At 47.5% G+C, this 18,624-nt stretch overlaps 1 protein-coding gene across 2 annotated transcripts in view; it reads left to right on the forward strand.

Moving 5' to 3' along the window:
- lingo2b (leucine rich repeat and Ig domain containing 2b) overlaps positions 1-10,404 on the forward strand; it is a 35,749-nt gene extending 25,345 nt beyond the window's left edge. Inside the window, exons 1-2 of one of the 2 annotated variants that reach the window (XM_068579824.1) lie at positions 4,919-4,997; positions 6,772-10,404. In XM_068579824.1, coding sequence (XP_068435925.1) covers positions 6,845-8,686 — 1,842 coding nt within the window. In that variant the 5' untranslated portion in view covers positions 4,919-4,997; positions 6,772-6,844 and the 3' untranslated portion in view covers positions 8,687-10,404. Of the gene's footprint in view, positions 1-4,918; positions 4,998-6,771 lie in introns of those variants that run through there. The other variant, XM_068579823.1, reaches the window with a different exon arrangement.
- The last annotated feature ends 8,220 nt before the right edge of the window (positions 10,405-18,624 follow it).

The raw sequence follows: 18,624 nt of genomic DNA on the forward strand, positions 1-18,624 counted from the left end.
GGGTGTGCGCAGACTCCCAAAGATAGAAAATGCATTGGGCTTGTAAGCATTTCTCGTGAATTCAAAGGGAATTATTAGTAATCTGAGCCGGGGCGACACTGATCACTCTTTACACAATCCACATTAGTCCTGAAAAGTAGCACGGACGAAAGAGCGATCGGCTGCGATGTCCTTCGTCTCGTCAGACGACTAGAACATGCGTCCCTCGTGTTTGGTTGAGTCAGCGCGTCGCGACGAGGTCCCTTTGAATCAGCGTCAAATCACATGTGAAATACTGCAAGCGGGACGTAAACACAATAGGCACGTTGATTGTTTGTGCATCAACGCGCAGAAGCAAAAAAAAATTATAATTAAATAGGAAGGAATATCGGTTTAACGTCGCGTCCTCTCAGATCAATCATGCGGAGCATTTCATGTTATGTGCTCACGCTGCGGCAATAATCGCCGACATGTGAACTCTCTCATGTGCAATAATTCCATTATTCATGCCCGCTATTATATGTGGAAATGAGCAACGTAGGCCCATGTTTAATATTTCAAAGGAAAACAGCAGGATGACTCCAGTGATCCAAAGTGACAAATAAAAACTTAAAAAAGGAAATAGATGCTTCTTTTTTCTTTCTTACTTTTTTGGGGAGGAGGGAGGGAAGATGAAAATGTGCATTAAACATCTTTGCGGAGGTTGTGTTGGGTAAGATGAATGCTGAGGAAAACAACAATGGCTGCTTTGCGAGGAGTTGGGTGCAACATAAGTGAATTCAAAACCTCCTGTTCGTGAGGCGGCGCGAAGAGGAGGGAGGATTTATAGTGAAGATCATTATGCACGGTCACCACTAAAAGCCATCCATGCCTGTAATGCTGTGTACCACACACACACACACAGTGTGGTAACTGTGCTAATAGCGTTAGCTTAGAGTACTGCAGACGGCACTTCGCACAGAGATCCGACCCAACGCATTGATTCCTCGGACACCTGAGGGGCGGGCACATATTCTGTCAATAAAAAACATTATTAATTCATAAATCATTTCGAGGGGCGATCAATACTGTAATTTTGAGCAGTTTTAAGAACATTATTGGCACAGACCAATTAGGTCCTTCTCAGTGCAAAAAAACCTCCGCTCTGCTCCCGTAGAAAAAGGAAAAAGACGTTGATCTGGGAAAGTGGGGTGATAATGAGCGAGGCTTTAATGGTGCTCGTCGTGTCGGATTAAAATCAACATGAGCGTTGCCGGAGTGTTGCGAAGATCTCCACGAAGAGCTGGAATCACTTTCCCGAGCTTCACCCGGTTAAATTCACATTAGAAATCCCAGTCAACTCGAGCAAACAAGGGTTTTACGTAATCTCGTTTTCCTCGTTTCTTCATGTATTTCTGCTTTATCTCTCCTCATTCTACCCTCTTCTCTCTCTCTCTCTCTCTCTCTCTCTCTCTCTCTCTCTCTCTCTCTCTCTCTCTCTCTCACACAGTGACTCATGCATCACCCTACAGCTCCTTTTTCGGCTGTCAGATTTTCTACAGTTTCACTGACTCTAATCCAATTCAGAAGCAAATCCCAAAACGCCCAACCCTGTAGGCTGCCCTTCTCAATGACCCCCCCCCCCTCTCGCCATTTCCATTTACCCAGAATTCGGTGGGATATTGTGTGTTTTCCATGACACAGTCGGCTCCAAGTGTTTCCAAAAGATATAAAGGGCTTGAAGGGAGTAAAGAAATTACCACCAGACACTGTGTGTGTGTCACCTGGGTCAGCCTATCGGAGACAGTTTGTAGGCCACTCGGAGTGTCAAGTCATATGCCGGTGCTGTGCTACAGACAGCTTCAAGGCTATAAAACTACATTATAACGGCATTTAATTGTGTTATCACTTCATAAGGTTAAGTTGGCAAACAGCGTATCCACTCACACAACAGACATGGAGCAACATTTGGAGTTGTCTCTTGAATAAAGTCCAGCAGTCACTCTTTATCCAGCTCTGGTTTGCTCTTTAACCTGAGAGCATCAAAATATATTGAAGTACAACAATACAACGCAAATTGATTTCACCCTATAGAACTTCTCATGAAACCAAAAACAGGCATCATGGGGGGATCTGGAGAAAAAAAAGCAGGAGGAAAATTAGGGAATTGTGAATAAAATATGATTAGAACTATAAATAATGGAGCTATGAACTTGTTCTTTGGTCAGGTTGTTCCTGGGACATGTGAGCTTTGTTCTGTGAAGGAAAAGTCTCCTTCAATGTTAAAACTCATCCAGAATTTTTTCACAATCACTAACGTCAAAAAAAAAAAATCACCTGAACGCGTGCCTGGTGAAGAAAAACAGGGATTGGAGCAAAGAGACACGCCCACCTTCAATAACGTCAGTGAGCAGCATGAAGCTACACAATGACCCACGCAACTCAGACAAAAGCAACACAATGAAAATTACACAACCAGAATCACCCGGGTGAAATTCACCCGACGTTAGTTTTCTCGGGTTAATGGGGGAAATATCGTCAATACATCCCTCCAATTGTTTGAAGACTGGGTATTGTTCAGACGGCCCATTATTCCAACACCCGAATAATAAAAAAAAAAATGTCACATTGAACCCAAAGCCCATCACCTCGAAAACAAGCGTCCATTTTTAGGAAAGTTCACCGCAACAAACAATGAATTATTACGCAGTATGACGTTATTCGTCGTTCCCAGTTCATTTTCCTGCTGGCGGAGGCATGATGCACCGCTCTGCTCTGAGAACCTGTTGCCTCCGTTGGTTGTGTTGGTTGTGTTGGTTGTGTTGTTGTGTTGGTGAGGTTCAGGCATGAGGAGTGAGATTGGTTGGGTTTCGGGTGAGAATACCAGGGAAAGACAATCAGATGCTGAGAGGGGCGGGTCGGGCCGATCATGGCATTTTGCAATATTACCAGCCACGTGCCTGTGTTCGCATGAAGTGAATATTTTAGGAGGCCTTTGGAACCACGGGCCATCGGACAAATGACCTATTAGTCCAATATGGATTTTTTCTTGGTGGTCAGAAAAATGCCGTCGCAACCAATGTTCACCAGCGAGAGTTAGCAGGTAGCTTCGACCGCCTGCCTTGTGTTGTTAAGCAGGTAGCGTGCAGTGGGTTTATCAAAAAAAAAAACATCTCGGGACGTAAAAGAACCAAAGCAGTGAGCTGAAGGACGCTAAAATGTTTCCTGGCACTGACGGTGAACTGCAGAGTTATATGATAATGATATCCCTGCGAGCAGCACATGAAACACTTCCTTCAATGCTTGAATTAAAAATATTGATGCAGCTCGAAAAGGTCAGTTTTATTATCTGCTGATGTGCCACTAGATGTGATACCGTGGTTTAACGGCCGCGAAGCATTGAGATCATGCAGAACAACTTTGGTATCCTTCTTCCGTATATTGTTTTCTTCAATGCGTGACCACATTTCCAATGTACCCAGCAGCTTCTCGTTCTTTCTCCTTACTCCTCCATGGTTGGAAGATATTTTTCATTTCCATCTGCCTTTCCCTCCTTTCCACCACCTGTCATTGCCAGAGAGTCTGAAAAGCTTCATTTCTACGGTATTTAGCTGGGAAAACAGAGGCCTCGTTAAAACAAGCTACTAAATCTCCGGCTAACTGTGACCAGTTGCCACAAAATGCAAAAGTAAATATCAGCTGCGGAAGCCAACATTCGTGTTTGAACAGGTGGTTGGAAAAAAAAAGAAAAAGGAAAGTGATTTGCTTTGAAAGCACATTCTTTCATGTCGAATTGTCGGAGCACATACTATTATCTCGCATTACATCCCGACAACCCCGTATCTGCCGTCCGCTCAGTCACTCTGTGCTGGGGGAAACGGCTGAAAACAAAAAGCTGTTGTGTGCCAGATATAGATTTGGGACATCAAACAGACTGCTGGTCTTTAGCAGAATCAAAGCTTTCAAGGTAATGCACTTTCTGCTCTGTGAAGCCTGGGCCTGGACAGATTGTGCCTATTGATACGTAGTGTAAATATGTCACTTTTCTTTGAAAGATCACATTTTCTAAATGCCGAAAAATCGTGTTGAACACTGTTACAGTCAGTCGAGTAAAGTTTGTCCGGTGGCCGATCGGGGATGCCGCGTTTTCTTTCTCCAGGTTTCACTCCAGAGAAAGCCCGACGTAACAATAGCCATTTTAATCGTGTCTTCTCTTTTAGATACGAGCTTAAATAACTTACAGAGCCGTCGTGTTTTTCGGCGCTGCGTGCCGCCTGACACGCAGCTCTCCGGTAAGATCAGCAGAGCGGTTCCCCGCTGCAGCAGCAGACAACCGGACTGTAATTATTAAACAGAGAGGCAGAGAGGAACAGGGGCCGACGGCCAGAGGCAGACAGATAAATACACAAAGACAGCAGCGGGCTTGTGCACGGATAATAAGGTAGACAGACAGAGATAGTTACCAGAGCACCAGATGGATGGGCAACAAGACAGGTGGACAAATAGCATGGCGGCCAGAATGACAGATTGAAAACACCTTAAACTGGTTCCTGCTGCGGCAACGACACTGAACCCATCCAACGTGTGTGTTCTCCCAAACGCCAGGACCGGAGGAATTTGAAGAAGAAGAGGCAAAATGCCGCCCGCCTTACTCTGTTTCCTCCTTTTTTCATTAATGTGATTGGCAGACTGCACGGAGCGGATGGGAGTGAGGGTTTGTAGTTGCTGTGGCAACGGCCTGCTCTTTGTTAAAGGCTACATTCCTGGCATCTGATGTTTCTACGCCGCGATCGATAGAAAACCCAGCCTGCAGGAGCGACTGATGAACGGACTGGGGCTTTTTGCCAGGCCAGGCAGGACCGGCGAGAGAGAGAGAGAGAGAGAGGGAGGGAGAGAGAGAGAGAGAGAGAGAGAGAGAGAGAGAGAGAGGAGTTAGGTAGAAGATGTGCAAACAGGAGGACGGAGAGATAAAACAGCAGTAGGAAGAGAGAGGAAGATATGGAGATGTGAGCGGTGCAGCTGCTGAGCCGGGTGGAGGGGTGAGTGCTGTGGGTAAGGGGTGTGTGTGTATGTGTGTGTGTGTGTGTGTGTGTGTCTGTGTGTGCGTGTGCGCGTGTGCGTGCTCTCCGACTCCTCCTGCCTCATCTCGACTATTTTCTGAACGTCACTCACCTCGCTATCACAGTATGGTGTGTGCCTGTCTGTGTGCTCATCATCGACTTATACCGTCTCTTTTTTTTTTTTTTTTTTTGCCGGATTCTGCTTCTCGCGGTGACTGACAGAGATCTGCGAGCTGTCTAAGTGCTTTTCTTAAAGGAGCCTTTCATATTTCTAGCATGTTTCTTTGCCGTTTGCGCCTTGAAATTTTCCAGCACTCACAGTTGTGCCTGACGTTTTGCACACCTAATTGGCAAAGATGGCCATGAGCAGAATGCAGATACGACTGGTAATGAGGCAATTATGGTCAGTCTCACTGTCTACAGAGCCATCTGCCAATTCAACAACCTGTGGCTGCTGGAAGGTGTTTTTCTGTCTCGGGCTGTGTCTTTCTGAGCTGGGAGAAGCCATGGTTCTCAGAGAACATAGTGTTTAACAGTTGAACTATGCATCCTCCTCCCCCTCATCACCCTGCTGTTATCCTGTAGAAGCCCCTTTTCGTATATGGTGGATCGGAGCCGGAGGCACGTTTCGCAGAGGAAAGGAAAATGTAGAAAAGAGGAATGACAGAAAAAAGAAGAGAGAAAAAAAAGCACAATTTACATCTTTCAAGACTTCCCAGATTAAATATTTAATTTCATACATTGGCTTCCACATGTAGCATGTAAGTGCTGCCATCCCGACGTGCCTCCATGAGCTGGGACTGTGTCTGCTCCAGAGAGGATGTCGCTCTGCCCCGCTGTGTGCGGACCGCGGTTGTTTTAGCCCCGCAAGTGACGCACACGCATTTGAACGCCGGGCGGCCGCGTCGTGGGAATGTCTTTTTTTTAAAAGATGGGTCATTTCAGAGGAATTAAATGTGAGACGGCAGAATACAACAAACGCAGAACAAAGAGAAGAAGCCACTTGCAGTGACAAGCATGAACGGAAACCGAGCGGTGGAGCAGCGACGCAAGTGTAAAGTGTTGTTGGGGATTATGCAAATGTTTGCATCTTTTATTTATCTTTTTAAGTTCTTGTGTCGATCGATTTTTTGGACTGATTATTAAAACGGGAGATGCATGCAGCCCCTACACAAAACAGAAGAATATAGTAAAAAAAACAGGCAATGGAACAATGAGCCGTTAACTCTGTGGATTCACTCGTAGAAACAAACATAAGCTCCCATTTCATTTCCTGTTCGGTTTGAACACCCCCCTCCCCGCCTCCCATCCCCTCAGAGACTAGCACACGCACACCATTATCGTGGATGCACACTCCACAGTCAAACACATGCCGCAGACGCCAAACCCACATGGGCATTTAGCCTCGCTGCACTCTAACGAGGGTCATTTTCTCTCCATCGGGCTGAAACGTCTTCCATCCTCATGAAGCAGCCAGCAGTTAGCCTGCAACCTTTGATGCTCGAACAGATGACAAACGTTTTATTCCTGCAATTTCTCTGCTGAGAGTTTATTTCTATTTCACCCACCTTGCTGAGAAAAGTGACAGTTCATTAAAGGAGAAAAGACTTGGCAGTTTAAAGAGACATCGAGTGTAAAAGGTTGAAAACGTTAAAAAGAAAGAAAGAAAGGAAAAGGGGGGGGGGGGCGATGAAGACAGTGAGTCGAGTCGAGTGTAGAGCATTCTAACACATGTCTTGTTCGTGTCTTGCAGGGCTTGTTCGTGATGGTGCTCTGTATGCACAAGAAGCTGTGCCGCGACAGAGGGCAACGTGGGTAAAAGAGACATGCGACACCCAGCCCTGAACCACTGCCACCTCTTCCTGGGCGGGGCCTTGCTGCTTCTCCTGGCCAGCCCGACCCTGAGCTGCCCCGCCCGCTGCGAGTGCTCCGCTCAGAGCAAGTCGGTCAGCTGCCACCGCAAGCGCCTGCCCACCATCCCCGAAGGCATCCCCATCGAGACGCGCGTCCTGGACCTCAGCAAGAACAAGCTGCGCATCATCACGCCGGACAACTTCTCCTCCTTCCAGCAGCTGGAGGACCTGGACCTCAGCGACAACCTCATCAGCGTGGTGGAGCCCGGCTCCTTCCGCTCTCAGCTCGCGCTCCGCTCGCTCAACTTTCGCAGCAACCTGCTGCAGCTGGTCCCCGCCGGCGTGCTGTCGGGCCTGACCAACCTCACCCGCCTCGACCTCGGCCACAACCGGCTGGTGGTTCTCCTGGATCATGCCTTCCAAGACCTGCGCAGGTTGACGTACCTCGAGGTGGGCGACAACGAACTGGTTTTCGTCTCGCAGCGGGCCTTCACGGGATTACTCGGACTCCAGAGTCTGACCCTGGAACGGTCCAATCTGACCGTGGTTCCCACTGATGCCCTGGCACACCTGCACAGCCTGGTGGAGCTGCGCATGCGCTACATGAGCATCAGTTTTCTAAAGCCTTTCTCCTTCAAGAGGCTGTCGCGTCTCCGCCGGCTGGAGATCGATTACTGGCCCTGGCTGGACACGCTGCCTCCCCTCTCGCTGCACGGCCTCAACCTCACCACGCTGTTCATAACCAACACCAACCTGTCCGCCTTCCCCGGCGCGGCGCTGCGCAACCTGCCCTACCTCACGCATCTCAACCTGTCCTACAGCCGCATCCGGCACATCCACGAGGGGGAGCTGGGCCAACTCCCGCACCTGCTGGAGCTCCACCTCCAAGGGGCTCATCTCATTTCCATTGAGCCCTTTGCGTTCACGGGCCTCAAATCGTTGCAGCTGCTGGACGTGTCACAGAACCGCCTGGACTCTCTGGAGAGTGGAGTGTTTGCCGCGCCAGACATCCTCCAGAGGCTCTGTCTGGGTGGAAACCCATTAGTGTGCGACTGCAGATTGCTTTGGCTGCTCAATAGCCACAAGCCCCCCTCTCTGCAGATTCTAGATGTGCAGCCAGAGTGCAGCGCCCCGGAGCACCTCCTGGGGAAACCACTGCGTGACCTCAAGGAGCCCCTGGTCTCCAGATACATGACCTGCACCAAACCCCGGATTGGACCCAACACCACCCAGCTGCTGATGGCCGACGAGGGTCAGCCGGCCCGCCTGAGCTGCACGGCGGAGGGGGCACCTCGGCCCTCAGTGGTGTGGATTACGCCTCACAGACGCTCCATCACCACCAAGAGCAGCGGCAGGGTGGAGGTCCAGCCGGATGGGACCCTGGAGATCAAAGAAGCGGAGCTGCACGACAGCGGCGTGTACTTGTGCATCGCAAGCAACCCCGCTGGAAACGCCAGCCTGTCGGCCTCTTTAGCTGTGAAGAGCCTGGGCATTGGGGACAGATCTCACTTCAGCAACAGGAGCTCAAACTATCAAACAGACTCTAACGGCACGTGGGGTAACGGGACAGTACTGTACAACATGACCTTTGTCCCCATAGACATTAAGACCATCATTATATCTACGGCAATGGGCTGCCTGTCCTTCCTAGGTGTGGTCATCTTCTGCTTCCTGATCCTGTTCATCTGGAGCCGAGGGAAAGGGCGCCACAAGAGCAACTTTGACATTGAGTACGTCCCGCGCAAATCCAACGGGGCGGCGGGAGACGTGGCAGAAACAAGTGGCCCGCGACGGGTCAACATGAAAATGATCTGAAAAAAAAAAGGCGGGCAGACTTATGCATACAATAACAAAAAGTGCACATATCAGTGGAGAAAAAACAAAAAGTTTTCTATGACTCAGTGGATTTGTGACAAGCGAAAGTGACGTGCTATTTATAGTGGGTGTCGATATGGCGGTGATCTAGTGATAAAGTGGGCATGTGAATATAAAAGTGATCTATGAAACCGTGGACGTGTTTATATGACATAATGTTCTCATACAGTACATTGAGTATACTACTATAACCAACATATCAATATGGGAGTGATATAGTGCTGCACTAGGCATGTCTTTCAGTGGTGATGTGATGAGTAACGATGTTGTCGACCCACCGTGACATCAGGGTGCGAGGAGGGAGCCGTTGGGAGTGACGGGACATCTTGGCGCGGCTGTGAGAGCCATCATCGCTGCGACATGTCAGGACTAAATCGTCTCGACCCCCCCATCTTAGCTGCAGAGTGGAAGGAGCGCGCGTCGTGTTCATGTGTGCGTGCGTGTCTGTGTGAGCGCGTCTGCGCGTTTTCTTTGTGCATGTGCACGCATTGCCTTTTCTCCTTGGACGGAACAGTTGAGGCGAGCGATTGGGTCCAAAGCATTTTTTCCGGGCCTCTGTTCGTGTTCGGTCATCGTAACAACGGCGTTGTCGCTGTTGACTAAATCAGACGATTATCTATGTTTTGTATGCAAAAAAAAAAAAAATCACGATGATTATATTCAAGAGAAATGCTGCATACATCTAGACAAAAAAAGAATAAAAGGTCATTGCCCCCTTCCTTGGAATGACTCCAACATTAAATTGGTGTTTTTCCAAACTCAAGGAAACGTTCAAACTAACACAGTCGTTCCAATGTGAAGCTTTCTTTTCACTTTTCTTTCTTTCTTTTTTTACCGGAGAGCTCCCTCACACCTTTCCCTGAGAGACAGCAGTGGTCAGAGCTGTTATTACTCTGGAAAAGCTTCCAGCCACAGAAATGGCATGTTGAACCCATTTTATAACATTATAAATCATCGGCAGATTTTCCTGCCAAACAAATCCCTCGATATGATATAAAAGAGTCGCTGGCGAGACAGAATGGCAAAGATTTACTGGCCGGTGCTCTCTTTGGGACAAGACAAAGTTGAGCTTCACAGATTTATGGGTTGTATTTCCCCCCCTGTCACATGTTTTCTTTGATCGCACCACTTCAAGCTAGCGTGTCCAGATTCTTCCCCAGGGCGCTAAGGGTATTTGGGGTATTTAATAGATGGCAATTTGAAAGTTGTAGTGGAAATCTTGTATTGTTTAGTTTTTTTGTTGAAAATGTTTTAAATGTTTAAGAAAAAAAAAGAAGAAAAAACAGTAAAAACCAATTAAGGGCAATTGTTTGTAATGCAGGGAGGTGGGTGTTAACTTGTGTGATCCTGTTGTGATAAAATGTTTCAAGGTTGTATAATTGTTTTCATATGACAAATTTATGGGTATATTTTCAAAAGGAAATAAATCGTAATCATACCCCGATAATTGGACTTGCGGTAGGTAATTTTGTTTCCTGACTTTACCGCGATGTTAACATATTCCATTTCAATCCTGTCCTATTAATCCCTTTCTCTCACCAATATCAGTTATAATATTTAAAATTCTTCCTATAACCCATGATGTTTCTCTGTCACCGAGTATTGTATTGACAGTCATGTCTTTTTCATAATCCATATACCATGTCATATAGTAAACCTTCTGTTGTACCAACCCAACATTTATGTCCTTTTTCGGTCAGTATATTATCACAGGAGCAAAGTGATTTGTATATTCTTTCTTGTATTTGCAGGATATTTTGACTGCTCAGACCTTGTTCTACCAGCATTTAAACACCAGTCAAGCTTGAGCAATGTATTCATTCATGCTGTTCTCACAAACCCAAAAAGTGACGCGCTAAAATTTGTATATATTCAACAAAGCCGCGTTCGTCCAGAAGCTCACAGTGTCGAGCTATGAGTTGCGTAACTGCGCTCGATCTTTTCCTTAAACCTCACTGGATGGATGTTCCTGCGATGATGGGAGTTTAGTTCAGCCGTTGGGTGAGTTATCCCCACTGTGACGCCTTCCAGGCCAAAATCCTGCTCTTATTTAACTTTAGTCCACGCTGGTGGCTCTTGGTGGCTCTATTTGTTTGGTCGATTGTTCCCCCGCTTTAGTTTGCACATTTCGCCAGGAGCCCCCAGTGCATCAATACTACCCCTGACTTTTCCTTTCGCACCACCATGAGGTCGAGATTTTTAGGTTTTTGTTGTCCGCCCCTTTTCAGTATGCCTTACGGTTTGGTGACGACGGTTTGCTGACACAGTCTGGATTGTGCGTTCATATTCAAGATGCCACGGGGTTCCTGATCGGATCGCGCATCACACTTCCTTGTGGTCCAGATGGGATTGGAAAACTGTGACAGGGTGCTTTTTTTTTTTTTAAAGATTCACGCTGATCAGAAGACATCAAAACTGGGACACGTCAGAATTGGGACACTTTGAGCTGCAAAGTGCGTCTGTCGGCTGAATAGCTTGTGAGCAAGCAAGACACACACACACACACACACACACACACACACACACACACACTAAGCATTGCATGACTTGATGCTGAGTCAAGCTGACACCCCGCGTGACACACCTATGGTCATATAAGTATATTCCAACACAGGCCAAGTGCCACACTGACGAAGAGCTGTTAGCAGCTGCCTCCTCCTCTGCCTCTCCCGGCAATTAGATAAAAGGAAATGCTAATTTGGCATCCCCGCTCAAACAGTCAGCGTCTTTTTCAGACGGCACTTTGCGCTATCATGCTAACGGTAAAAGAAAAAAGGGAAAGAAAGAGCTGTCTTTTTGTGTGTGAAAGCTCACAGGGAATATTCAGGCGGCGGCGGCGGCTGTGCGATCCCGAGGACGAGATCAAAGTCCCTCCAGTAGGCTTTTTATTGTTGCTGTTGCGGGTTCCCTTTTTACCCGAGAGAGCGCCGTATACAATGGAGAAGAAATGTAACGCAAGTGTCACCGGCTTGTTTCCTCACATCATATCTCTTGTTGATGGAGGATTTCCGAATCAGTCCTTCAATGATTCGAGCTCACACAAGCGGAGCGTCGTTCGTAATAGATTGCTACAGAAGCATTTACTCAGTCAGGCAAAGCAACAGCGCGCTATTAGTTTTGTTTTTACGCCTGCGATGGAAACAGTAACCGTTATCCTTTGCAGTGAACATACCATGCCAGGACTCTAAGTGAATTAAAACACTTGGAGAGTGTTTGGTGTTTAGGCTCTGGGCCAAGCGCCCTTAAATGAATAATTTCAGACATCATAAAGGATCTTCATAAAAAAAAAGCTGTCACAACCTTGCAGCCTCATCAAAGCCCGTGAATCAAAGTGAAGCAGACTCGGTGGGGCTGGCTGCTGCGTCAGCGTGAGTTTAGCTTGGTTGTTAAAGAGGATTTTCGTCACAGCGGAGATCCAAGTTTTTTTTTGGGAGGTGGTTATAAGTTTATCCTGCCTCATGAGATCATGTTTCTTCCCGGGCCAACTGAATCTCTGTCAACAGATATACGTGTGAATATTCATGCGCAGGGACGGGATTTTGGGATTGGAAGCGTTCGTGGTTTCAGATTTTGGTCCAAGTGGTTTTGACCCATCAGAATTGAGCTGGCTTTGGTCGTATGCAGGTCAACGGTCCGTGTGGAGAGCGAAAGAGAAGAAAGTCAGCGGCCACAATGCAGTCTCAGAAACCCATTGGCTATCCCTTTGGCAACGATTTAGCTTTTTTTTATTAGCTTCTCTATTTCATTCATCTGGATTCATTAGCAGATTTGAGATTGGCCGTAGACGCCATCGTCTCTCAACTCCAACTCCATTCTCTCCATTCTTCAGAGGCCAGCGCACAAACGAGGAAGTCTAGATATCCATTACCTGGATATCGCAGCCCGTTTCTTGCTCCTAAGGCTTCTTATACCGACACGTTGTCACGCCCCCCTGTGTCTGCAACCGACTAAATAGGCACCCCTAAGCGTCTGTATGAGACACACAGGGCTTTCAAGTAACTACAATGTACACCCATCCGTATCATTATCAGACGCTCTGAGAAAATGCAGTGGGAGTTTGATGGTGTAGTACAAAGACCAAGAAAACAACAACAAAACAAGACTTTCAACTAGCAGGCCTGCATTTGAGACCGTGTCTCCAAAGTGTTGTTAACTTTGATGTGAAGTTTTCTGTTTTCTGTTCCCATTGTTTACATTTCACTTAGTTTATGCACGGATTTTAAGGTCCCGAAACCCTTTTTTTTTTGTTTTTTTTTGTGATCAATCAGATTCTCTCTCTGACCAATTGGGTCCTTCAAGAAAACAACATGTAACTCCAAAGTTGGTTATTTCTTCTGTTCTCTTCTCGCTCGTTTCAAGCGGGCGGGGCACATTTGCGAAATCAGATTTCACAGCCATCAAGTCTCATCACAGTCCGAATGGAAATAATACCGACGTTATCATTTCTAAACTTTAACTTTCATTGTTATTTGTACAAACGGCATCATGCATTCTAACTCAAAAGTTGGTTAGTTTTCCACCAGCTATGATTCAACTTAGCACCAATTATATCCTCATTGCATCCTCGTCGCAAAACTTAACGAGACAAAGAACTTTTCCCAATACTGCCCTCGTGTTACCAATCATTTCACTGTCTGCTCGCTCCAGACGGCTCGGTGCTTCTGATCCGAGCTTCGCAGCAAACTCGAATCCATAAAAAATATTGGAGTTTTGTGCTGTGGCTCGTCCCAGTGCCCCGAGGCTTGCTGATGATGGACAGACGATAATGAAAGGTCAGACGCTAATCGAGCTGACCGGCAGGTTCAAGCCACGCAGGACCTCAGAAGGACCTCAGTGGGGAGCTGTAAAAGTGCAATGTGATAGCCTGTTGGTTTTGACGGTGCTGCTGTTGGACTGTTTTAATAAAAGCTGCTGCTCTGTAGCCCTAATTCTCTCCAGACCATCCATCAACACAAGAGTACAGCCATCTTTGTATTTACAGTACATTACCGCAGGTACAGCGAGTGCATAAATCACCCGGCTCGTCGCTCTTGATGAAAGCTACATGGGATTAAATATCACACTTATTGACCCATCACTTCGCATCCGACTGAGAAAACGGAGTGAAACTGATTCTCCGTGCCATATTTCTTTTTTAAAAAGGCCCATATTCAGTCCAGCAGTAATCATACACTTAATGGTGTAAAAACAGATGGAGCCCCAGATTTATAATTGTGTTTACTGCTCCTAAAATTGCAGCTTGGCATCTTTCGCAGTGTTGGAAATTTCCTCATCTGAAGCATCCGCAGACACTAAGTCTCAGCAGCGATGAATAACACAAGGATGCAAGTATCCGAGGATTTTATGAAGAAGATGGAAAAAACACTTGTATGTGACTTACAAAATAACAAAGGATTCCTCTTAGAAATGAAAATGTACAATCATGGGCAATATAACACCCACTGGCTCGATATAATACACTCCCAGTAACTGTCTTTTTTTTTTTACAGTGCTATTCCGTAGTCAGTCATCCATTCAAATGTGGTGCCGAGTTGAACTGTGTTTGCAGAAAACAGGCGGCAGAATAAATGTTTGTTTCCCTCCACGAAGGTGAATGTGCAAAATATAGAAGCTGGCGAGACAATAAAAAACATCTGGTGGCACTAATTCTCCAGTCGGGTGTCATAAACCATTCAAAAGGAGTGCTGGGACCGGACGTAATCAAAAAATCGCGCCAGTCAAGCCTCAGATGATGAATAACCATCACGAGCGACATTACAATCATCACATGAGAAAGATTTAGTGGCAAATAAATCACATGCTTCATGTATGTCATCATGTATCTGCTCTGTCTGTGTCCATCGCACGTTACTGCATTCTTCAACATTTCCAAATAGATATTTTGACTTTTTGTTTCAAATTTCACCTTTTTATCGGGTCTTTTTCTGACATTAGCGCCGCCACTGTGGCACCGTGATGATGTGTTTCATGTTTGGCGAAGAAAAAAAAGCAGTGAATTTCGCCCTCATTTCTCAACGATGGCGATGGCGATGGCGCGCACTCACCGGCAGCTCCACATCCAACCCGGCTCCGGTCAGAGTCGAGGGCCACTCACTTCGTCTCGGGGAACGGCCCTATTAAAGCGCAGCTTGTGGCAAGTGTCAGGGAGAGGCGCAGTGTGAAAGATGGGAGCAATAACAGGAAAGAAACACATCACGGTGCCCTCCCTCTCCTTCCCCCTCTCCGCCTCCCCCGCTCTTCCTCCCATGAGGATTCAACCGATGCGTTTCACCAAACCTCAGGGGGGGGGGGGGGTAGACAAGGTTCAGCCTGACGTCATTGTACAGACGTCACCCCCGACACACACAGAGTTGTGTGAGGGAGCTTACAAAGACACATCACCTGCAGAGCGTCACACGAGTAGCCGGAATTACAGCTGGGCCCGGCCTGGAGGCTCGCAGTGTGATGCGTGCTGATGGCGTGGAGAATTGCAGTCCTATTAGAGACGTCCCTCTGGGCTTCTCCCGCTAACCCGTGTGAACGCCGACCCCGCAGGCGGCTCGGCGTTCAAGCTGCCTTCCACTCGGTGACTGTCTCGCGCCACGTGAAAACCCCCAGAGCCACTTTAATCCTTGAAGGACGGAGAGGAAACACGCCATTTACACGTCGGCGCGCGTCAATTCCTTTCTTTGAAATCGCGGGGCCGCAGTTGGCCAACAAGTGAGACGAATGATTATAAAATGATTAATTTGTGAGTTACGACTCCCTGCCCCGACTCCTTCTGCGGATACTAAATCACAGTGGAAGAAAAGCAAAGCTAGGTGCTGATTAATTGAAACATTAACTCTCCTTACAACGAGCCTCCCAGTCAGCTTTAAATAGGCCCATTGTTCAACTGAAATTCGCTTTCACAAGACACAGCCGTCTTTTCATGCCAGCGTCCGTGTCAGTGAGTCACCAATCCATTCGTTGCATTCTGGAGGGGGGGGGGGGGGGGGGGGCGATCGGCCAATGGATGAATTGGCCAATTGGCCGCTTGGTTCCAAGTCGCTGCGAAGGCGTGACCAACGTGCAAGCCCGCTCGTACGTGTCCGACGGCTTCCGTTAGTGATGAGCATTAAAAAAAAAAGCGGGATTGCAACTCACTCGGACGCCGCCGCGAAACGCCGCGGCCGCATTGCACCCGAGACGCATCCGGCCCTCGTGTCAGCCAGCGGTCAGAGCGATGAGGCAGGAGTCGGCGCCTTAGCTGGATGAAGAGGTCACAGACCATGCTTAAAGGGTCAGGAGAGCTAATTAGACAGGATGAATGACGGGAACCTGGGGGGGCTAAATCCAATTACCAACAGAATGAAAGGCATAAGTAGAGGAGATAAACCCACGAGATGAGATGATGAAAGTATAAATCTTTTAACTTTAAGCCCACGAAATACCTGAAGTCGAAATCAAATATATGCAGGCGCCGGTACAGGTAAGAGCTGTGAAAAAGAGAGAGAGAGAGAGCAGGAATCTCGCCGCACAAACAGCTGACGGGCTCATTACAACGCAGCACATGCACACCCTGAGCCTCGCGAGGGAGTCGCGGAGAGGAATGTGTCGCCTTTCTGTCGGGGAATTTAGGGACAATATGACGACCGCAATATGTGAAAATCTGCCCGCTTGCCAAGATGAACTGATGAGATTAAAAAAAAAAAATTAAAATCTGCAGCGTATCAGGATAACAAGGATCACCTGCTCCTAAACATATACATCCCCCCCCCCACACACACACACACACCCAGCAGGTGCTGCGAGAAGAGTCGGACGGAGCCCGCAGACGGCAGAATGTCACTTCAGGCACGTCTGGAGACAGAAGCCGTCTGAATAATCATTATCGCCTGTTCAGCTATTTCCCCCCCTCCTAAAAAAAAAGGCAGCAATAAGCAGAAGAAGTGCTGCTGCTGCTGCTGCGTGTTTCATGTCGTCTGTTTGATTGTTGGATAAAAGGCGAGCGGGAAAACCTGCACGGCTGTCGGCTTGGCTTCCTTCCCAAAGCCTGTCACCGTTTGGGAGTCCCTTAATGTCTTAGCGGTATGGGAAGGATGTCTGGAGGAATTTGAATCTGCGGAAGCGAGACTGGGGATGACACTTAACCGGTGTCTGACGGCACAACGGCAATAAGCGCAACGGGGCATGCACGAACCCCTGAAGAACATCTGTACATACACAAGCGAGTGAGCGGGGATGAGTTGATGATGGGAATATCACTGGTTGTAAAAGAAGTTTAAAAATACAATCCAAAGAGAGGAACGTGTAGATACTGGTGGATTCTTTGAGGCCCCAGAACATGTTTAATGATATCATCGTCCAACAAGATAGATTGGACCGACGAGAGGCGTTGTGCGACACCACCGGGACGTTTGACTATCGGATCACTCCGCGGTTTTCAGGCGTTCTACTATCTTCGATTGTCACGAACTTTACACCGCGGAGGTGAGCAACCTTCAAAATGTAAATGTTCATAAGAAGAGGACGAAGGGATGGGGGGAAGCCCGCATACCTCAGCACCGACTACCAGGTGTCCCCGTATGACAAATTAGAGAAAAGGCAAAAAAGCTCTGACATTCAGTAAAACAGCACTTCCTTCGTGTGACATTTCTGATACGTGCAACGGGAAACACAATGTTTGGCACTCACAAACATGCTGCAGCTCGATTAGCGGCGTTGTGTCAATGAGATCCATCAGGAAGCAATAGAGATGCTCTGAATTCTGTCTCATGTTCGAACACTAAAAACATGTGTTTACTTTCTGGCAAAAATCCTGGTTAGGCTCTTACTTTACTTTCTGCCTTGATACATACAAAAAAGCCTGTGCATTAGATGTAAGGTACCTCATATGATCTGATAAACACTTCTGTGTGACATGGGGCTACACACTGTTGTTGTGTGCAGCATCAGCAGCAGAAAGCCACATAACAAAGTTCAACAGAATACTGAGTGAGTTCTGCGGCTGTTCGGGTCTGAGTTCTGAGTAAAGCAGCCCCGCCGAGTGCCACTGGCACTTAGGCACAGGGAATTGGAAAACAAGTTCAAAGGGATTGTGGAAGCTTTGGTCTTGACCCAAGAAAAACCTGCGAGGGACAAAGCAACGCCCTGAGAAAACAGCAGGCTGCCAGTCGAGGTGTTTTTTTTTTTAAAAGAAGGATGCGGCAGGGTGAGTTAAAATAGATTCTCCAGCAGAGACAGGGGCGCCGACTGGGGGGAACTTTGTTGAGGGCTCTGCGGAGCCACCGGGGAGGCGTGTTAAATGACACATGAAAGGGGAGATGCGCAGGTACAGTACGAGTCATCCTGTAGCCGCTGTAGCCGCGAGGCTGTGAAGACAGAATAGCTCCCCGTGAAATCTTTGGTAATATGAATTCACAGGCTCACTCATTTCCAGACTACCGCTGGGTCGGAGCTGAGCGTGGGATTCACAGCCGGAGAAGGCTGCCTTTGACAGTCGGCTTAAAAAAATAATAATAATAATGAAAAAAAAAGAGCGCGCGCATTTTTCCTCATGCATCATCATCGTGTCCCGCGAGATGGAACAAACAAACGATAGCCACAGGGCGTGAGGGAGACCGGAAGGCACCAGTATCAACAAATTATGTAATCACGGCAAAGTGGTGGAGCAGAGGCAGGTGTTGAAAGGGTTCACAGCTCACGGCAGAGCAAATACGGCATGATGAGCACATGTGGGGCATGAAATCCCAACACAAACACAGCCAGTAGGTCTGGACTGGACAATAACTGGTGCCTTTGAGCCAGAAAATGCACAGTGAATGACCTCTGGAACCGAGGCGCATATTAAAAGACATGATAGCCGATGAGATTGTATTCAAAAAAAGACAAAGCAGGTATGTGTGGCGTTAAGGGAA

Source organism: Clinocottus analis, unplaced genomic scaffold (assembly GCF_023055335.1).
Source record: "Clinocottus analis isolate CAN_PGR_092001 unplaced genomic scaffold, fCliAna1.0.p SCAF_17, whole genome shotgun sequence".
NCBI classification, from domain to species: domain Eukaryota; kingdom Metazoa; phylum Chordata; class Actinopteri; order Perciformes; family Cottidae; genus Clinocottus; species Clinocottus analis.